General features: G+C 33.4%; 1 protein-coding gene across 1 annotated transcript in view; it reads left to right on the top strand.

Annotated features, from left to right (window-relative positions):
* LOC132944127 (tRNA dimethylallyltransferase) overlaps positions 1-18962 on the top strand; it is a 106585-nt gene that overhangs the window by 38695 nt on the left and 48928 nt on the right. Inside the window, exons 3-4 of the mRNA XM_061013309.1 lie at positions 4764-5602; positions 13862-14003. Of these exons, the coding sequence (XP_060869292.1) occupies positions 4764-5602; positions 13862-14003 (981 nt within the window). The remainder of the gene's footprint in view (positions 1-4763; positions 5603-13861; positions 14004-18962) is intronic.

Genomic DNA, 18962 nt, shown 5'->3' with positions numbered 1-18962 from the left:
TATGCGCCAACAGCGTTATTATTATTATAATACCGTATATATTATACTTATCGAAGAAAGTGCTTTTTCCAATAGGGGAGTAATAATGCGTCGGTTTTCAAGTACAGAGAAAATAAAAGGAGGGGACTGTGAAGTGAAATGTGTAACAGTAGAATATAGCTCGGACAGTAAAATAATAGCAGGAAGTGCCGTACTGGTGCAGTGCGGTGATGGTATATAGTAGTATTTCCTGAGGCGACTGCACGAGCCATGGGGAGAGAGTAAGCAAATAAAAGATGGAAAAAGCTGGCGCTAGTATTAAACTGAACTTGCGTAGTGAATAAATTGACGTTTAAACTTTTAAAGAATCGTCTGATTATTATTATTATTTATTATACACCGGCACGAGTGCTGTTAGCGTACATGTTTCATGTAGGTTCCTACTTGCCACCTTCAGTATGTTACAGTTCGTCAAATGATTGTAATATATACAAACACCAATTTTAGATTAAATTTAAGTTATGTCACGTATATTGATTTTTTTTGACGTTCAAGTCTTATTTTGTATGGATGTAATTAAAATGTATTTTATTTTTGGAACACCATAATATAGAAACGATCCATCTAAAACTCTTATATACATAAAATATTATGCATAATGTGCGTTAGTAAAATAATTACAAAATATCGGTACATAACATTATACAATATATCTATACTCTATAGGTATAGTGTTAAATATTGTTTATTGTATAGTTTATTCGATGTTTATTATACTTAGGTGATGTACAAGTGTACAACCTATATTTGGTATTTTTTAAATTTTTAAATTTTTAAATTATACCTATATTTATATCTAAGAGGCCGTATAATTTATAATTGTTGTTATCGTTCATATGATTAATATATGAATATAATAGATTTAGAAATTATTTCAATTCATCATCGTCATAAGTCATAACATAATATTATTACGAAATACAAGTAGTAGTTGAAATTATTGTGGTTCATATTTGTGTTGAATATTTTGTTTGTTTAGATAACATGACTTAAAGGCTTAAATGTGGATTTCATTAATATTTGGTGAAGAGTAAATACAGGCTGAGGTTATATGTTCGATTTGGGTTGACAATTTGAATGCATTGTTTTAATCACAGTCGATAGAAAATGTCCAACGAATGATTGGGTGATGGGGAGGGGTATTGACGATGTAATCTGACCAATAATGTTCATGTCAGCTTATAAATCGTATTCAATTGTACATTTACAAAATAATATTTTTCAATTTCGTGTATTGTATATCGTATGTTGTGTAACATATGTTGTTTGAAAATTAAAATACTACAGTTGAAGTTTAAAACTGAGTAAATCGATGAAAAGTACAACGTTAAAATAATAATATTTATGGTGGCAATAAAGAAAGAAAAAAAATAAACGGTGATAGTATAGTTAAAGTTTTTCTCTTGGCGTCTTCATGTCGGCTATATACGAAAATGATTATAACAATATGAAACGATATATAATACGTAATCCTCAAAACTGTGAGAGGGAACTGAAAAAACTAATTAATAAAACAAACATTTACTGCGATAAGAAGCGATGACGATATTAAAATGAAAGCGAATTAAATAAAAACAAAAAAAACGAGTGGCTCTTTCGAGATTAAGTGCTCTTGAAACCGAGCGATTTCGTACAAATCATGTTTAATTTTCTCGACGAATTCCTTCTCGAGTATTCGTATATACGTATTTTATACAATATATATATTTATACATTACACGTATACCACATAAACCTCGCTTCATAAGGTGTTATATATATTTATTTATATATATATATATATATATATATTCAGTGAATGACCCATGCTGCAAGCGTTTTTTCCGGTGCGGTCGTTTCGTTTCCGGTCACCATCATCATGCCGCTTATATTTTAGCCCGCGATCTGCAGTCTCTCCCCTTTACGTATACGTCATTAAACGAGCCATGTTGGGGTTATACCGCGGATAGGAACTTGGTTGCACGATGCGAGAGGAGGGGTTTCCAAAATGTTTTACTCCTGAGTTTCATAAAACGCACTAAACGTTTCTTCAATACGCTTTGCTTTCATATTATATTCTTATTACCTATAAAATATTATTAGGTATGAAGAAGCAGAGCTTCTTGTTAATCATGATTATATTCTCCGTACAGCGTCCGAAAACTTCTAGGGGCGTAATTACGTTCAGAATTTTCACTGAATTATCGATCCCCACGCATATATTATGGTTTTCACTTATTTCTTCGTCGAATCATGTCCATTCCACTACAATATTATATAATATATATACCGCGTACACTCCTTATATTTTCGGGTGTTACAATGATTGTATTTTTCAGTACGCATTTTGTCTCGTATATTAATAATAAAGTGAGCAATCGCAACTGCTTGACATACCCCAACGTATATTGCGTTACGTGCGTTCAATCAACCCTCGTATTTTTTAAATAAATAATTAATTTGTTTGCACTTATGATTACGTAGGTCGTAGGTGTACAATACGGTGGGACCCTTGATGAATTTCGATTATGTTTTTACCGTCCACCGATTTCGTATTAATATTATACTGTTGAACTTTCATCGTAAATCCTTTTTATTTTTTAAATTATAATTAGTAATCATTTATTTGCATGAAGTAATAATAATGTATATATTATTTATTTTATATTCTCTGCGCATATTTATAACGATAGGTACTGCTAAATTAATCGAGTAATATAAATCTACAACAATTTATGCATATTTTATAACAATATACGTATTTTAAACATAATAACATGGATTGATAGCATATAAAATATTTGCAACGTGGTTCCTGCAGGTTTCAATTAAAAAAATAATACCTATGAGGTTTATATAGTTAAAATACCGTTGAAGTCTCGGGATGGTAAAAAAATATGAGTATGGTCGAATTGCACTTAATTTAGTCAAACTGCACTTGGGTTTAAAAATGGTAATGGTCGAACTGCACTTGGGCTCCAAAAAGGTATTCCAACAAAAATATCATGCATTTGAAGGGGTCAAACGTTTATAATACACTCATTTCTCTTCCCACTTACGGGCTTAGGACTGACAATGATTTTAATTATTGGTGTAGTTAAAAATGATCGCTTTATACATACCATTGTCCATTATGTTAATATAATATTTTATCATGATATTAAATCATCAAATATTATTATAACTTTTTTATACCTATATTATATTTTATTCTTTTTTTAAATCGTCAAACATTATTATAATAAATTATAAAAGTGAACGTCATAGTGACCTGAAATTTTAACTCCTTTTTTGAACGAGTGCAGTTCGACCACTACCTCTTTTTTACCCGAGTGTAGTTCGACGCCAGTGCCGGCGCTAGGGATTTCGGGGGCCTGGACATAGGTAACAAATACCTAGAGGAGGCCGAAATTCTAGCTTTTTTTAAAATTATTTTTTTATTTTTTTAAAAAAGTTTTTATTTGAATTTTAAACATTAAAAAGCGGGTAAGTGGATGTCGCTCTGCTGTACAGTAGGTTACAAGTGAGTAAATGTATAATGGATTTTATTAATCTTGAATTCAATGATAGAATATCATTGTATAAGAAAAACGATTTTGAGTGGAGACGGTTTATCATTCTGGATTTTTAAAATTTTTATTATTTATTATAGCCTTTAAGTTAAATTAATATTAAAATATTATAATTTTTTATTCGTTGCTACGGTGATAAACAAAGCGTTAGAAATTAAAATCCTATTTTAAGCGGTTTTTCGTAATTTGTTAGTAGTTTTTCCCGTGGCATTAAATAACTATTGAGAACATCGACAAATGACCTCTTAAAGTACCATCTTGATCCAATTTGCTTAAATATAAGGTACTATATATTGAAATCGAAGTACTCCTTCTAGTAGAAATTTTGTATACAGGATATATAAAAAAAAAATAAACACCGTTGTAAAACCACTAGCTTCCTATGAAATCCTCAGAATCTAAAATAATAATATTAGGTTATTCTTATTCTTTTTTTTATTATAATGCTATAATGTTATAACAAAATTATTTACAAATAATAAAATAATACGTATGTGTTGAAAATTATAAGTTAATAAATTCGTGGGGGCTTATTATTTTATTAAATTTTATTTTATTTTAATAATTACAACTTATAACACCATCAATAAAAAATAAATAAATTCATCATATGTGTGAATGAAATAATAAATTGTTTAATATCTAGATACACAGCGGCGGTAGACAATAAAATACATTAAAACTTACTAATCCTGATAAACTATAGATACGCACGCAGTAGGTACCTACATATTATTTAATACGGCTATACTATAAACTAAATAATAATTATTACAATTATTGTAATAATAATTTCATAAAATGAAAACTTACTTTTATGATATTATGCAGAAATTTTTGAAAAAATATTGTAAGGTGCAAAGTGGATTGCAGTCTAATACTCAAATGTCAAAAATATAATATTAGATGATCAAATAAATATTTTAAGAATATAGCTCTTGCCCCTTCTATATTTACAGGAATCATGAAATCAATTAATCTATAGAGAATAGAGATTGATTATCTATATATTAGTGTCGATAATTTTCATTTATAGGTAACAAATTGTTTTTAAAAAATAAGAAACCATGCAAGTATACTTAAATAAGTACATTTTATTTTTCTTATTATACTATTATTAATGATCATCGTACATATTACACATTGTGGTCCTTGACTTGCCAATATTACCAGATACAAGACATATACTCTAGGGGCAAAGTTCCGGTGGTGGTGGGCGGCACGTCGTACTACATCGAGTCGATAATCTACGACAACCTGGTGCAGGGGTCCGCCGCCGGGGAACCGGAACTGGATGCGGCGGCGGACGACGACGACGAGCAGGACGATGATGAGCAGGACGACGACGGCGCCGACTTGTCCGTGAACGCTTTCCGCGAGTACGCCTTGTTCCGTAACGTCAATGACGTCCCGACGGCCGTCACGGCGATTGGCACGGGACGCATGTACGTGTATGTGTTGTCCGAAGCGGTGAGGTTCGCGCTGACCATGACGGCCGTCGGGCGGCTGCCGTTCCGGCGGTACAGGAACACGTTCGTTGGTGTGGATAACGTGGCCGGACCGTGGCCGCCGACGGTGGGCGAATGCGAGGCGGCCGCGTTGTACGCTCACGGCGTCCGTGTGCTTGATGCCGTTGCCGAGGCAGTCGGCCGGACTGACGGTGGACCGGACGTCCGATACGAAGTGACGGCCGATGACGTGGTGGTTGGCCACCTCGAGCGGTATGGGTTCGCCGATATCCATTCTAGGCTGGACGATCTGCTGACACGTGTGAAAAAGGTGAGGAAGATGGCGGCGGACGTCGACGTGGACGCAAACGTCCGGGCGGCCCTGTGCCGGGCGCATGCGGAGTTGCAGATGCGGACGCAGCGGCTGGCGCTGGCTTTGTTGGTCGACCACGAACGGACGGCCGTGGACCTGATAACGCCGGCCGCGCTCAAGGCGCACGCCGCTTATTTCGATCCGGTGGCGGCCAGCGCGCTTCATCCGCACAACACGCGCAAGGTGTTTAGGTACGTACCGTAACCTTGGTATTAAGCTTGTGGATGCGGCGTAAGTAGGATTCACAGCTGTGTCGTATGTCGTGTCGTGTCGATCAAATTGTATTGTGATTGGATATTACTTTTTTGGTATCATGTAATAACCAAGTTGCAAACGAGTAGGTATATCAGTAATTTACTACAGTTCAACTTTTAAACCTTATTGGTTACCAGTCGTAACCATATTATAATAACCAAACCCTCGCTAGACACAACACACGATATGCATATGTAGCTTAATACGCCTTTATATGTACAATATCTGTAAAGTCGTGGTTTCACGTCGTGACAGTTGGGTTGAGCTTAGTTATTGGACACGATAGCTGTGAACCTAGCTGAAGCCAATTCAACTGATATAATACGGTTGTTAACCGAAGATATACATCTCTCTTTTCTGTCCAGTTGTTTAAATGTTAGTTTCTTTACGTCGTGTCTGTCAAATGGCATTCTGATTTTACGTTACTTTTTTGGTATCGTGTAATAGTAAACTAAATAGTTCTAACCGATTATACCAGGAATTGACTACAGCTCATCTTTTTAACCAATATGGTTACCAGTTGTAACCATAGCTACCACGGCCTCGCACGACACGATACAAGAATTAGCTGTGAATTTATCGCTACAGGCTTTATCGCTCAGAAGCTTCTGTGCGTGTGAGAACCATATTACACCGTTTTTGTTTTCATTACGTTAGCCTGAAAATATATGTTTAGTAATAACAGAAATGCCATATCCATGTGTTTAATATCAATGACCGTAACACATTTTATTATTTTGTCGTATTTATAGAGATAAACGGATGGAAACTAACCGTATTTGCGCCTATGCATAAGACAAAACGTATTATTTAATATAATATGATTGTGTGTATGATTGATGCTCGTCGTGAATAGCATAACCGATATATATTGTGTAATACCGGAATTGGTTACATATTATATATAGTCAATGGATTGAATTAAATTAACTAGACTAACATATCAACGATATAGCTGTCGTCAATAATAAAATCAACTAAAAATTCAAGAATTATAACAAATCAGTTGTCAGGATTTTTAAATAGTTTTTTTTTTAATTTTTATTTAATTTAAGGCTTCAAATACATAGTTAACAGCTCACAATTGCTTACAAAATTAGGTTACAATTCGAATTTAACATTTTTTTTTGAAGATTTACTTAATTACGTTATAGTGTGCGAAGTATTGTTGATCCATTGTTCTAGATGTTCGCTGTGAGATCGGCTATCTTTATGAAGTTTATTATCCTTTTTTCTTGTCCGTAGCTGAATGCTTCTTTGGGTGAGGACCGAGGTGGTGTTTATGTTTGCTTTTTTTTTTTTTTAATTGATTGTGAAGCCCGGGTGCCATTAGCTGTTTGTTTTTTTGGTTTTTGTAGGGGAGAAATTGTAGGTTTGTAAACACGTGTGTTTTTGGTTTGGCAGATTTTTTATTGGGCACCCGTTGGTATCTGCCATGTCCGGGTGGGGATGGAGGCACTTCTCTCTGGACACCGTGACTTGCCCGAAGAAAAATGCCACCCGCGGCTGGGTTCGAACCGGCGCCGGTGTGTGTCGCAACCGACGCATTAATCCGCTCGGCCACTCCGTCCCCCTAGATTTTATTATTCATTGACATATTGCTTGTAAGCATGTTGACACTTTTTGTTTGTGTATTTTAGTTTTTTTACACGACACCTAATACGTTTATATTATTGAGTCGATCTCTGTGTTGTCTTTGACTTTTCGATTGATTAAGATAATTGACAAAGAAGAATTTGAAATTTGAACAGGTATATTAAAAAAAGGTTAGTTAATGATAATTTTGATGTTAGTAATAGTTTCTTTGTTTCTATATTATATATTTCTAACATATATTTAGTGAAATGGAATTTGTGCTTATGGATTGTTAAAAAGGCGTTCAAATTTTTTGCATTTATGGCTGTTTTTTGTTTGTGTGTTTAGGTCATATTTTATGATTATGGGCTATAGCTGCACGAACGGTTTCTTGCATTTTTCGATATATGCGAGCTAACCGTCAATTTTCCGATAGTTTTTTTAAAATCTGTCCAAACTGTAGAACGTAATTAAATACTGTCCGGTACATTTACGCCATCGCGAATACTTGTAAACGTTTTATGTTTCGGTTTCTTATATGCTACCTATAGATTTGAAATAGTCACTGTTTTTTTTTATGCCGTGTGTATTGTATCGAACACCGAACAAGTTACTATACGTTGAATATAATCATCTTGTAGTTATAACTTATAATCTCTTGACTTTAATCCTATGTAAATCGGGTTTTCAGTTGACGATGATTTCGTTAAAACATTTTTTTTCTGCTGTCGCTTAATCCAGCTCGCGCTGTATTTAAAGATAAACAGTTAACGTGGTCCCTATTTCGGCATAGTTATTAGACAATATAACTTACCTGATATTAGAGTGCTTATAATATCTATAATATTATTGAGATGATCGTTTAAAAACTAAACCTGTTTGACATATATACCTATTTATAATAATATACATCGACGGAGCTGTATTTTATTATTTTATTAAAACAAATAAATTGCGGTAGACGACAGTCAACACGAATTTTGTGCGAAATCGCTTTCCAATCGCCATAAACCGATTATTATGTGTGTTTAGTAAGAGGTATAACATTATAAATTGAATCATTCTGCACCGCATAAGCATATAATATCGTGTTATTTCTAATAGAAATCTGCTCTCGGCGGAGGACCATGTTTGGCGTCTTTTGTTTTTGTCGGGAGGAGGAGACCGTATGGTTATACTTATATTGTATGTAATATTGTAGTTTTAATTTTAAACACTACGTGCATTTTACATTTAACAATTATATTTTGGTTCTGAACTCGTTGTAATTCTTTTTAAAGAATGACGTTTGAGTGCGTATTATACTATTTATATTTTATATACATGTATACATTATATAGGTGTATTATTTACATGCGTTGAAATAATAACGAGTTTTACTATATACGTTTGTACAATTAAGTGAACTTTTTATGCGAAAAAATTAACTACCCGTGTCCCGCGTCGTTGTTTATACATCCCAAGCGTATATACGTTTGCATTAAATGCATCGGGTTGTTAATCATTTAGTCTGAACTGCGTTCATTTTCTGTAATATAATAATATATACTTGTGTGTGTGTGTGTGTGTGTATGTATATCCGATGTTATTTAATATTTATCTCCCCTCTCGCCCGATCTGCTAGTGAACAACACTTTTTAAATTAACAATATAAGATTTCTAACAGCACCAAGCACATCATACCCCGGGGAAATGTTGTCGAGTTTTTATCTACATGCATGTTTGTGTGAATTGCTGTTGGAGTATGCCGCTTGTGTTTTATTTATTTGTTTTATTTTGTTAAAAAAAAGTAAAAGAAAGAAAAGCCTGACCCATGAGACGTATCTATATAGGGAGGGATGCTTCTTACAGCACACTAGGAAGTACGCAAAAAGGGTTGATTGGAGAGATGCCGATTTTAAACTTTCTACGTATACCTACACGAAAATTCTAAAACGGTTTTCGCGTGAAACGTTTGATCCGGAACAGCGCAGTATAAACCGTAACCTCAAACCGTCTATAAAACATCCACAAAAGCAATAGATTTCCGAAACAGTTTGTCTCTAAAGGAAGAAAAAGAAAAAAAATAGAATCCACGCAAAACGACGATAATTATTTTAACTTTTCTAAAATCGAAAAATATCGTAACTCGCGACTACCGCGAAAAACATGTATGTATTGTAGTAGTAACTAGAAGTACTATATGTATAATTTTGGATATAATAATATGACGATATTACGTCCGATAGGTAGAGCTGAACAATCTGTATTTTTATAAAAAAATTTTATGTCGATTACATGCCATTATAAAATACTATAAATAGCTATTATAGTATAATAGTTAGTATAATTCTATAAATACTAAGAACATAAAAAAATTCTGAATTTTAAAATTGTTCATTTTCACGTGTTGGAGGTACCTAGATATAAAACCGATTAGCTCATGAAGTTATTATATTTACACTGAAATAAGTGTAGTATTCGGCGCAGATTAACCACCTATGTCAGATTTTTCTACGTAGCGAGGGCACACTACGACGCCAACATGCCAATACTAAAACCAAAATACACCGTGCCATTAATTGCACCTATAACTGTTCATTTTTTCCCGTGCGAAGTCGGATGATACAGCATGATAATTTATACAACAATACATAATATTCATAAACATAATTTTTCTAACAATATTGTTTATATTTAAAAAAAGAATGGATAAGTGGGTAACCACTCTGCTGTACAGTAGATGTCGGGTGTAACCAAAGTTATCAAACAAATATTTTATTAATAATATTACGATTTAACAAATGTTTGAATTATTTTTTGCAGAATGTTTTTTACTTTTTGTGTCGGAAGACTTGTCTTTAAAAAGTAAAAATCCTTCAAAAAATAATTTGAACATTTGTTAAATTGTAATATTATTAATAAAATATTTGTTTGGTAACCATGGTTACACCCGACACCTACTGTACAGCAGAGAGGTTACCTACTTATCCATTCTTTTTTTAAACCACACATCATCATAAAATCAATGCATTCTTCGCTTCATTCTTCTTGCATGTTAATCACCATATGTATAAAATGTTTGTACATTTATTGTAGAATTTAATATTTTATGCTGTAACCATAAGTGCAAATAGAAGGGGGGTTTAGGGGTGAAGCCCCTCAAAAAAGTCCATAGCCCCCCCCAAACATTTCCTACGTTTTGTTTTAAGCTTATTTAATATTATCAAAGTTTTCTTTAGAAAAGCCTTACTTTGATAATATTAAATATGTCTGAAAATACTATTTCATATTATAGTCATTTCTAAGAAGTCCCGTGTCGGTACTTTTATTATTTGTGGCGTTCGTCTGTTGCTCAACTATACAAAATTATATGAAACAATCAGTAAAAACATGCTCACTCAGCTGAATAGCAAGTGAGTTTTGAGTAGTAATTACAAAATTGTAGATAAACAATATTATCTGAGGCTTGACTAATACATTTTAAGTATTAAATTCAGGGGAACACTAAAAACAGATATTTAACCTATTTAATTTTTTTTTGTATTTAATGAAAACAGATAGGTACTTATAACTTTTTATTTTTCAAATATCTAGGATAATTCGTCAAAATCAAGTTATTGTCTTTAATTTTTCACAATAGACAATTGTATGCCAAACCTTTCTTACTTTCAATTAAAACAATTCTCTAACATTTAGTTTTGATGTAGGTATGACAATGCATGCGATGACATCCTCAAAAGAGGTGTAAATAATAATATATTATTGTAAAAAATACTGTGTTAACGAATTATGATAACACTATTCGAGTATTCGAGGGAAAATGTTCACTATATAATATAGTGAGCAATTACATTATAATAATATATTATCTTCTAAAATCTAAATCACGATGCGTATATAATAATATATAATAGAACGGTTGTGAAAATTAAAATTAAATAAATTATTTTGGTCGCTGCTGCCGCCTTTGTTCTCTGTTTTCCGCGCGTTTATACGGTTCCTGCATGGTGCCATAGCGGGCGCATAAAAAGTTGGAAAATTATTGGTTTGGAACCGTATTTTCGTGGAAAAATACCCCATCGGAAACACATATTTTATTAAAAATATTGTGTTGGAAACATAAAATTATGTCGATGGAACTATAACATAATAATATATAAGTACTGAAAAATGTTATATTGAGTTTTCGGACATTATACTATTCCGACAAAACACGTTTCAATTATTAAATACGGTTCCAAAATAATATTTTCCAAACGCATACGTTTCCATCTAACGAAACATAAGTTTCCAAGTAAATACTTTTCCAACGAAATACGTTTCCAGATTAATACAATTCAGAAAAAATATTTTCCAAAGTCTTACGTTCCAACCAATTATTTTGCAACAAAATATAGCCCTTCCCGGCTTAGTGTTCGAGATTTGGGAAATATTGTTGCACATCTCTCTCTTAATTTTTATTATTACCTATCTTATTAATTACGACAAATTTGTAGTTTTGTTTACCGTGTTTTATTTTAGCGCCGCGTGCCGCCGTTCTTCCTCACAATATTATATTCATCGTTCATATATAGTTTAAATCTCCCTATAATGTGCCTTTCAAAAATTCATTCAAATTAGAGAGCTAGCTACCTGCTGCAATTATGATTTATGGCTTTCAGAAAGAGTATAATTAATAACCCATTTGTAATTATAAAATTACGAAATATAATTGTAGCCATGAATTACAAAATAAAGGAACAATGAGCGCATAATGTAATATACCTACAAAAAAAAAAATGTTTTATGTTTACACGTATAACCTTTCATAAAAATCACCTGTTTACACACTAGACTATTTTCCCATCAGAATATTTATCTTTATTATGTGTATATAATATATATATATATATTATATATATATAATGCATATATATTTTTTTATGCACTCACTATTTGTTTTATATTTTGTCAGCCAACAACCGAAACCTGTTTTTACTCGTATTATTATTATTATATTCCACTGGAGATCATTTTATACTCTGTGGGACATATTTAATATTTAATTTATCACTACTTAATTGATTACGATTGGTTGGAAACAAATAAGTGAAAAATCCGTAAAAAGAAATCGTCGAATTTATTCGGTTAAACAATCGGACATTCCGTATAATAATATATAAAAATAATAGTACCTATAACGTTACATAAAACACGCGCTGTCTGCCTATATTATAATAACGTGTTGGAGAGTTTGTTATAATTTTTAGTTTTTTTTTCAAGTCTACTGCAACGAACAATACTTATTCGTGTGTTGCGATAGAGTTAAAATGCAGATAGAGTTTTTGGGTGGGATCAAAATATTATAATGCATTCTTTCGGTGTTTGACAGCAAACAATACCGCGAAGCAAACATTGCAGATAACGACGTTTGGTTCACCTCTACCATAATAATATTATAATGTGTCTCATACTCTCGTTTCAGTGTCTTGTACGCGAGTCTTAAAACGCGTAGGTACTTAGTTACTATATAATATATTTTATCAACCGTTTGACTGGATTTTTGGATTTGAATTTCGCCCATCGTGTGTATAGAATTCATTTTCTACTTCATCTTTATACAGCGCTCTATACGATACGTCGATACGATATCTTAATACCTCTATATACTGTTTATCTATCGAGTGGAAATATTCAAATATTATATCTAATTGGGTTGAGTTATTCTCTAAATATGTGTATTAACAATAACCGGCCGTTATCTAAGTTTCGTGAAGTCGCGCGCCAAGCCGCGTCATTCACTGCGAACGAGTGATATACTCATAATACTCGTAATAATTTATCATATTATCATATATAATTATCTCCGACTAACTGTATAATATGACCTCTAATATTTAATAACGACAGCTGTTGGCCGGGTTTCCACCTTAGAGTACTAAACTTAGTACTAAACTTCTACTCTGCTTAGTAATAACAAGCAATTCTAAGTAACCGCATCACTTCGAATGACGACGAATGTATTATAGAATATAACGCACTGTAGATAGTTACAATATATTTATAAACAGTTAGTTTCTACGACGAATAATGCAACCAACATGTTATATATAACATATAGTGACACTATATAGGACACTTGTTGTAGTCGTAATAGTATAGTTGACTATAGTAAGGTCCTGCAAAAACAAAATATTATTGGTATTTATGTTTTCCAAATATTTATTCTCAACAATATTGTTTGATGATTTATCCTGCTGTCTATACACCGGTCGATTCCGTATCGATATACTGGTCGATAACTAGCAATAGTACTAACCATATCATTATGGTGATTATTTTAATTTGGTTATAATTAGTTTTTTATTTTACCAAGATATAATATATGTGCCTGTAGATAGGTGGAAATGGCGTAAATTGGGGAAAAATCATACGAAAGAATGATTAACATTGCATGCTAACTTTACAGGGAATATTTTTTACATTTTAAAAAAACCCCGTTTTGGTGATGGAAAAACAGTCTCAAAAATTTCGTTGTTGGGTTACATAACTGACCATGTTTGTGATGATGATTGTCACGCCCATATTATATTATATTATTTTTATTTGATTTGTATATACCGTATGCACGCAATATAATCGTATTGTATACCACGCAGGACTATACAGATTTACCTGGTGAGGGGCAAGCAAAAAAGCAAGCTGTTTGAGGAGCAGAGAACTCGGGTGAGCGGGTCCGATGTGCCAGTGGTTGCTCTGCGGTTCAAAGAAGTGCACATGATGTGGCTGACATGCGACGCGGTAAGTCAAAATATCATTGTTTTAATCAAATATAATACTTTCACGAAATACCTGTAATATGGTTGTAAATACTAGAGTTGTGAGAATGATTTTGTTTTTTGAACAAAGATATCTGGTGAATTAATTAGGCTTTTAAAGTAAGAAATGAGCATTATCGCGTGGCTCCCTAACTAGGAACTAATTTACTACAATCACAAGTAGGCAATCACAATTATATAATATATTTAATTTGCACATTTTTAGTCGATCTCGAGCATTCTGACTACATGGTATGCTTTATAGCAGCTAGTAGTCTTCAACCATATTTTGCTCGTGACTAACTTTTTCGTAAAATAATGTTCGTGACCACATGGGATTTTTTTTTTTCACTGACATGCAGCCTTGTCGACCATGGAAAATAAAAATAAAAGCTTTAGCTGCTATTATAGCTTTGCGTAATTTCCCGTGCATAGGTTAGGTTATAATTGTGCCCAAAACATTTTCAAAGAAGTTTCAATAAATATTTGTCTCTAAGTTTGGGATCTCATATCAGTAGACATTTTAACTGTCATCATATATCTTGGTACTGTAAATGGTTGTTCATCGAATTCATAATTCATAATTTCATAGCTTACGCGACTGAAAATTGGGTCGTGACCTAATGGTTGAAGTCCACTGCTTTATAGTATTATTAAAATAACTTATATGTATTCTTATCTTATAGATGAATGGTAATATTATCCTATAGGTAATGCGCATTAAGACGCATCTTACTGTAATGAATGTTCATCATAAGTGGTATATATAATTATTCATGTGCTTTGGTAGTCAATAACGTAGGTATTAGATCTGTAATTTGGTTGTATAGCAGATACTAAAATTTTGATCTAATCTGTATTATATTTTATATTTTGTTGATTTTAAACACTGATCTTATTGATTGACATGCAAGTTCTCGTAAGGATTTTAGGAGTTTCATAAAATTTAAATATACAATTAATTTTTAAGTGTACGCAGTTATTGCGTAATTTAAATATGTGATTGATACAATTGTTCAAAATATGCACATTCCAATAATACCTTAGGGTTACCACGCAATTAATACAAATTGATTTATCGTAATTTAAATTTTTTTTAAACAGTGTTTTAATGGGATAACTTGGCACAGTTGGAATAGAATAAAAAATAAATCAAATATTTTTGTTGAATAAATTAGTTTATTAGGTATTTAGTTAATAATTTATCAGTTTTTTTGTACTTTTTTAATAACGATTATTTTCTATTACGAATACGGAGTAGTTACACAACATTGCAGTCTTTGCCTAATTTTGTAGATGTAGATATGAAGTTTACAAGGAATATTGTACATTGTCTATGTATACATATTTCATAGTTAGAGTATAAATCGTTTATAATGATATTCCGGCAAAAATAGGTCATAAATCACAATAAATAGCACATATACATTATACTTAATACAGCCTTGGCGTTTTGTAGAGACCTTCGATTGTAAGTCATTCAACCCGGGATATGTCCCTATAACTCACTAGTGTAATTATTATATAATCGATTTCTATATTGTATACGCCGCGTTTGGATTCCAATTGGTATTGTGTTTTCAGCGGGAACATGATATACATTTTGGAACAGTGCAAAAAATTCTATTTATTCAGTTTGGAGGGTGCAAATATAATATTATGATGTATAACATGGCCGGTGTATTAATGGCCTAGAGAATTCGTATTAGTAATTTTCGTGGTTTGGAAAGCTCACCGTAGGCCGTAAAATTTAAATCGGAGACATCACCCTGGAAACATGTGTGGTACATATTCGTATTCAGTAGGTACCTAAATAATCGAAAAATATCTCGAAGATTCAATAGAAGTAACGATATTGTCGTTCTGCGCTATGTACATATTTTATAATAGCGGCAACCTGGACGGGAAATAATATTATAGCTTTCGACGCATCATTATAATATAAACTGACGGGGTGCAGGTTTTTGTACCTATTGTTTGTAAAATAAATAATATGTAATATCATGATAATGTACTCATCGGCGACGGCGACCGTCTTGAACTTTAAACGGCGCGCACGCTGTATAATATTAACATCATGATAATATTATTAGGAAGCGTAGGGCGCCACGTGAACCCAGCAGAACACATGATATTGTATAATATTAATATTTACGTGTATATTTTACGGTATCCGGAGTAGGTACAACCCGTATCTCTAGTTGACTGTGTGGTATTTATATTGTATCGGCATACGATATGGGTACGACCGTATCATTATAAAATATCATAATATTATATTATTATACCCAGTGTACGCGTTTTTCGGGTTGGGTCATCCTAGTTTCCGTTTGTCCTTGTGGAATGTGTGTGACGCGTGCGAGACGTCTGCCCAGAATTCTAGTCGAGATGCATAGAAGATAATAAAAATCATAATGTTATTTAAATTGCATTATTATATTTTGTCGTCTGGCGCGTATATTATTACGTGATGCCCAAAGTTCGAGGTCTATTATATTGTAGGACGGGTAATACGTCATACTTGTGAATTAAAACAGAAAACGAAATTCCTTCATTATTTTCGGGGGCGAAGAATAAAAGTTGTCACCCCAACGTTGATCGTGTTCGTGTATGCCCGCGGTGTAGCCATAGTAGGTATGTGGTGACGCAGTGCAGTTTTGTACGTCGCAGATCCTTCGTTTACGAATCGCGGGAAAACCGACAGGGAAATTGCAGTACAAACAAGCGTAGCGTTCGACTCCAAATATTTTCTTACGAAAGCAAAAATAAATATCTGGGAGAAAATGTTATTTGGGCTGTACGACTGTGAAAAACGCGCGTTTTCTCCGTCCGCGCGCTTAACCTCGCGCCCGTTCTCCGCCGATTGTGTGACGTTGTATTTTCATTTAAGTTTTATTATTGTTGTTGTTATTATTATTACTATTATTTTTCCTTATAATATTATTATTATGTTCTCTTTCCTTCTTTGTTTCCATATCTGCGCAACGAATTTTCGGCAACAAAGGAACGGAAACGCTGCGGTGGCGGTGTGTGCCATAACGGTCGGTCGCGGTGGGGCGGGCGACTTGGTAGATATTATGATGACCGGCCTTGACGCTGGCCGAAATTTATAAAATCGCCGAACCGACGCCCTTGTGTGTGTGCGAGTGTGTGCTCGTAAGTGCGTGTAAGCGAGTGTGTGTGTGTGTGTGTAATATGCGAGTTTGTGCGTGTTTGCGAGTGCGAGCGCGAAACGACTATAAGAGAACGGATCAAGGACACGACATTGGTTTTTGGCTAGGTCCTATAAAACACTTCCCCCCTCCCTCTCCGTGACCGATTTTTTTTCGCTTATCCGCGTTATCACGCGTACACACAAGACTGCAGCAACTATTCGGCCGAGGGGGGAGGGGGGGGGGGTGATGGGCTTTGTTATTATAAAATTTTTTCCTCCCCGGCCGAAAAACGAAATTCGTCGGTTTTTTTTTTTTATTCATTTACTTCTATTATACTACCCACTCGGTCGCCGCCGCCGTCGCCGGAACAACATACAACGTTCGGTTTCCCTTTCATTCATCACTTTCGTTTTAGATTTGTACACTCCGTCGACCATACAGGCGCGCGTCTATACCTCTCTCTCTACAACGTCATAATCTTAATCGCCTCCGCCTGTGTGTACCGTTCAGTTGACGATTTACATAATAGTAATAATAATAATAATAATAATATTATTATTATCATTATTTTCCTTTGAGTCGTTCGTATTATTATCATCGATATTAGTGTAACACAACACACTTTTACGTACGCGCAATGACTACAAGAATTGGTTTTTTTTAATTCCGACCAAATTGTTGTACGCATAATAAGTGTCGATTTATTGCGATGCCGTGTTACGACGTCCGATCATTGGTTCATCTTACTATTATGATCGTCATCATTATCATTGTCTGCAAATAATTATTCTTACATACCTACATAGTTTTTCCAAGATGTCCTGATCTTCTTACTTTTCCGGACCACATTTGTTTATTCTGCGCCGGATAAATATAATATATAATAATATGTGTACATAATTATGCGTAAGAACAACTCTATATTATAATATACTGAAAACGGAATTGATTTATGTTTGAATCGTGGTATAATTTATTTTTATTTTTCTTGATAGTCATATCAATATTTTAATTAAATCCGTTCATAAAGGTTATCTATATTAACATTTCCTCGTAATAATTAACAATGGCCGATTTCTTTCTTGACACATGAATGAATTCCAATCGTGTCTACAGCACATTTTTCATATATACCTACGTAGTTCGGTTTTCAGTAGGTATTATATTGGTTTCAGTATGTATGTAATATTGTGTATTAAAGTTATTTCCACACATCGATAGTTTACAACAATAGTTGATATTTTATTTAATTTCTCATTATATTTTTTTCCTCCCAACGCGTGAAGTGCTAAAATTTATATTAATGTTTTTTCTCCGTCGCCGCCTGACACCTTTTCACTATAATAATATGTCAGTCGGCCACCGCGTATACTAACGATTCCGTATACTTCATTCATAAAACAGTTTACGATGTACACTCGCGTTTAAAAGACTCGAGCTAAACTATAACAATGGGCTCAGTGGGATGTAGACGGTTTTAATTGGCATAATGGTGTGTTGCAATAACGTCTATACATATTATTATGATATAGTAGCCGGAAATAACAACAAAATTATTACAAGTGTAACGTTGTTCCTGTGCAGCAATTAAAATAGAAATAAAAGAAAGAGTTCAAATTTAACTGTCTGTTATTATTTAATTATTACCGTTTTACGTAAGCGCAATAATTATTATTTTATTTTTTATCTATACGTATGGTGTAGCCCTAGTGCGTTGGGCCTTTAAAATTTATCATGTTATATTAATAGTGTAGTAGATTATAATACGTATGTTAATATGGGATGAA

Source organism: Metopolophium dirhodum, chromosome 5 (assembly GCF_019925205.1).
Source record: "Metopolophium dirhodum isolate CAU chromosome 5, ASM1992520v1, whole genome shotgun sequence".
Taxonomy (NCBI): Eukaryota; Metazoa; Arthropoda; class Insecta; order Hemiptera; family Aphididae; genus Metopolophium; species Metopolophium dirhodum.
This window is presented reverse-complemented; position numbering and strand designations above follow the sequence as displayed.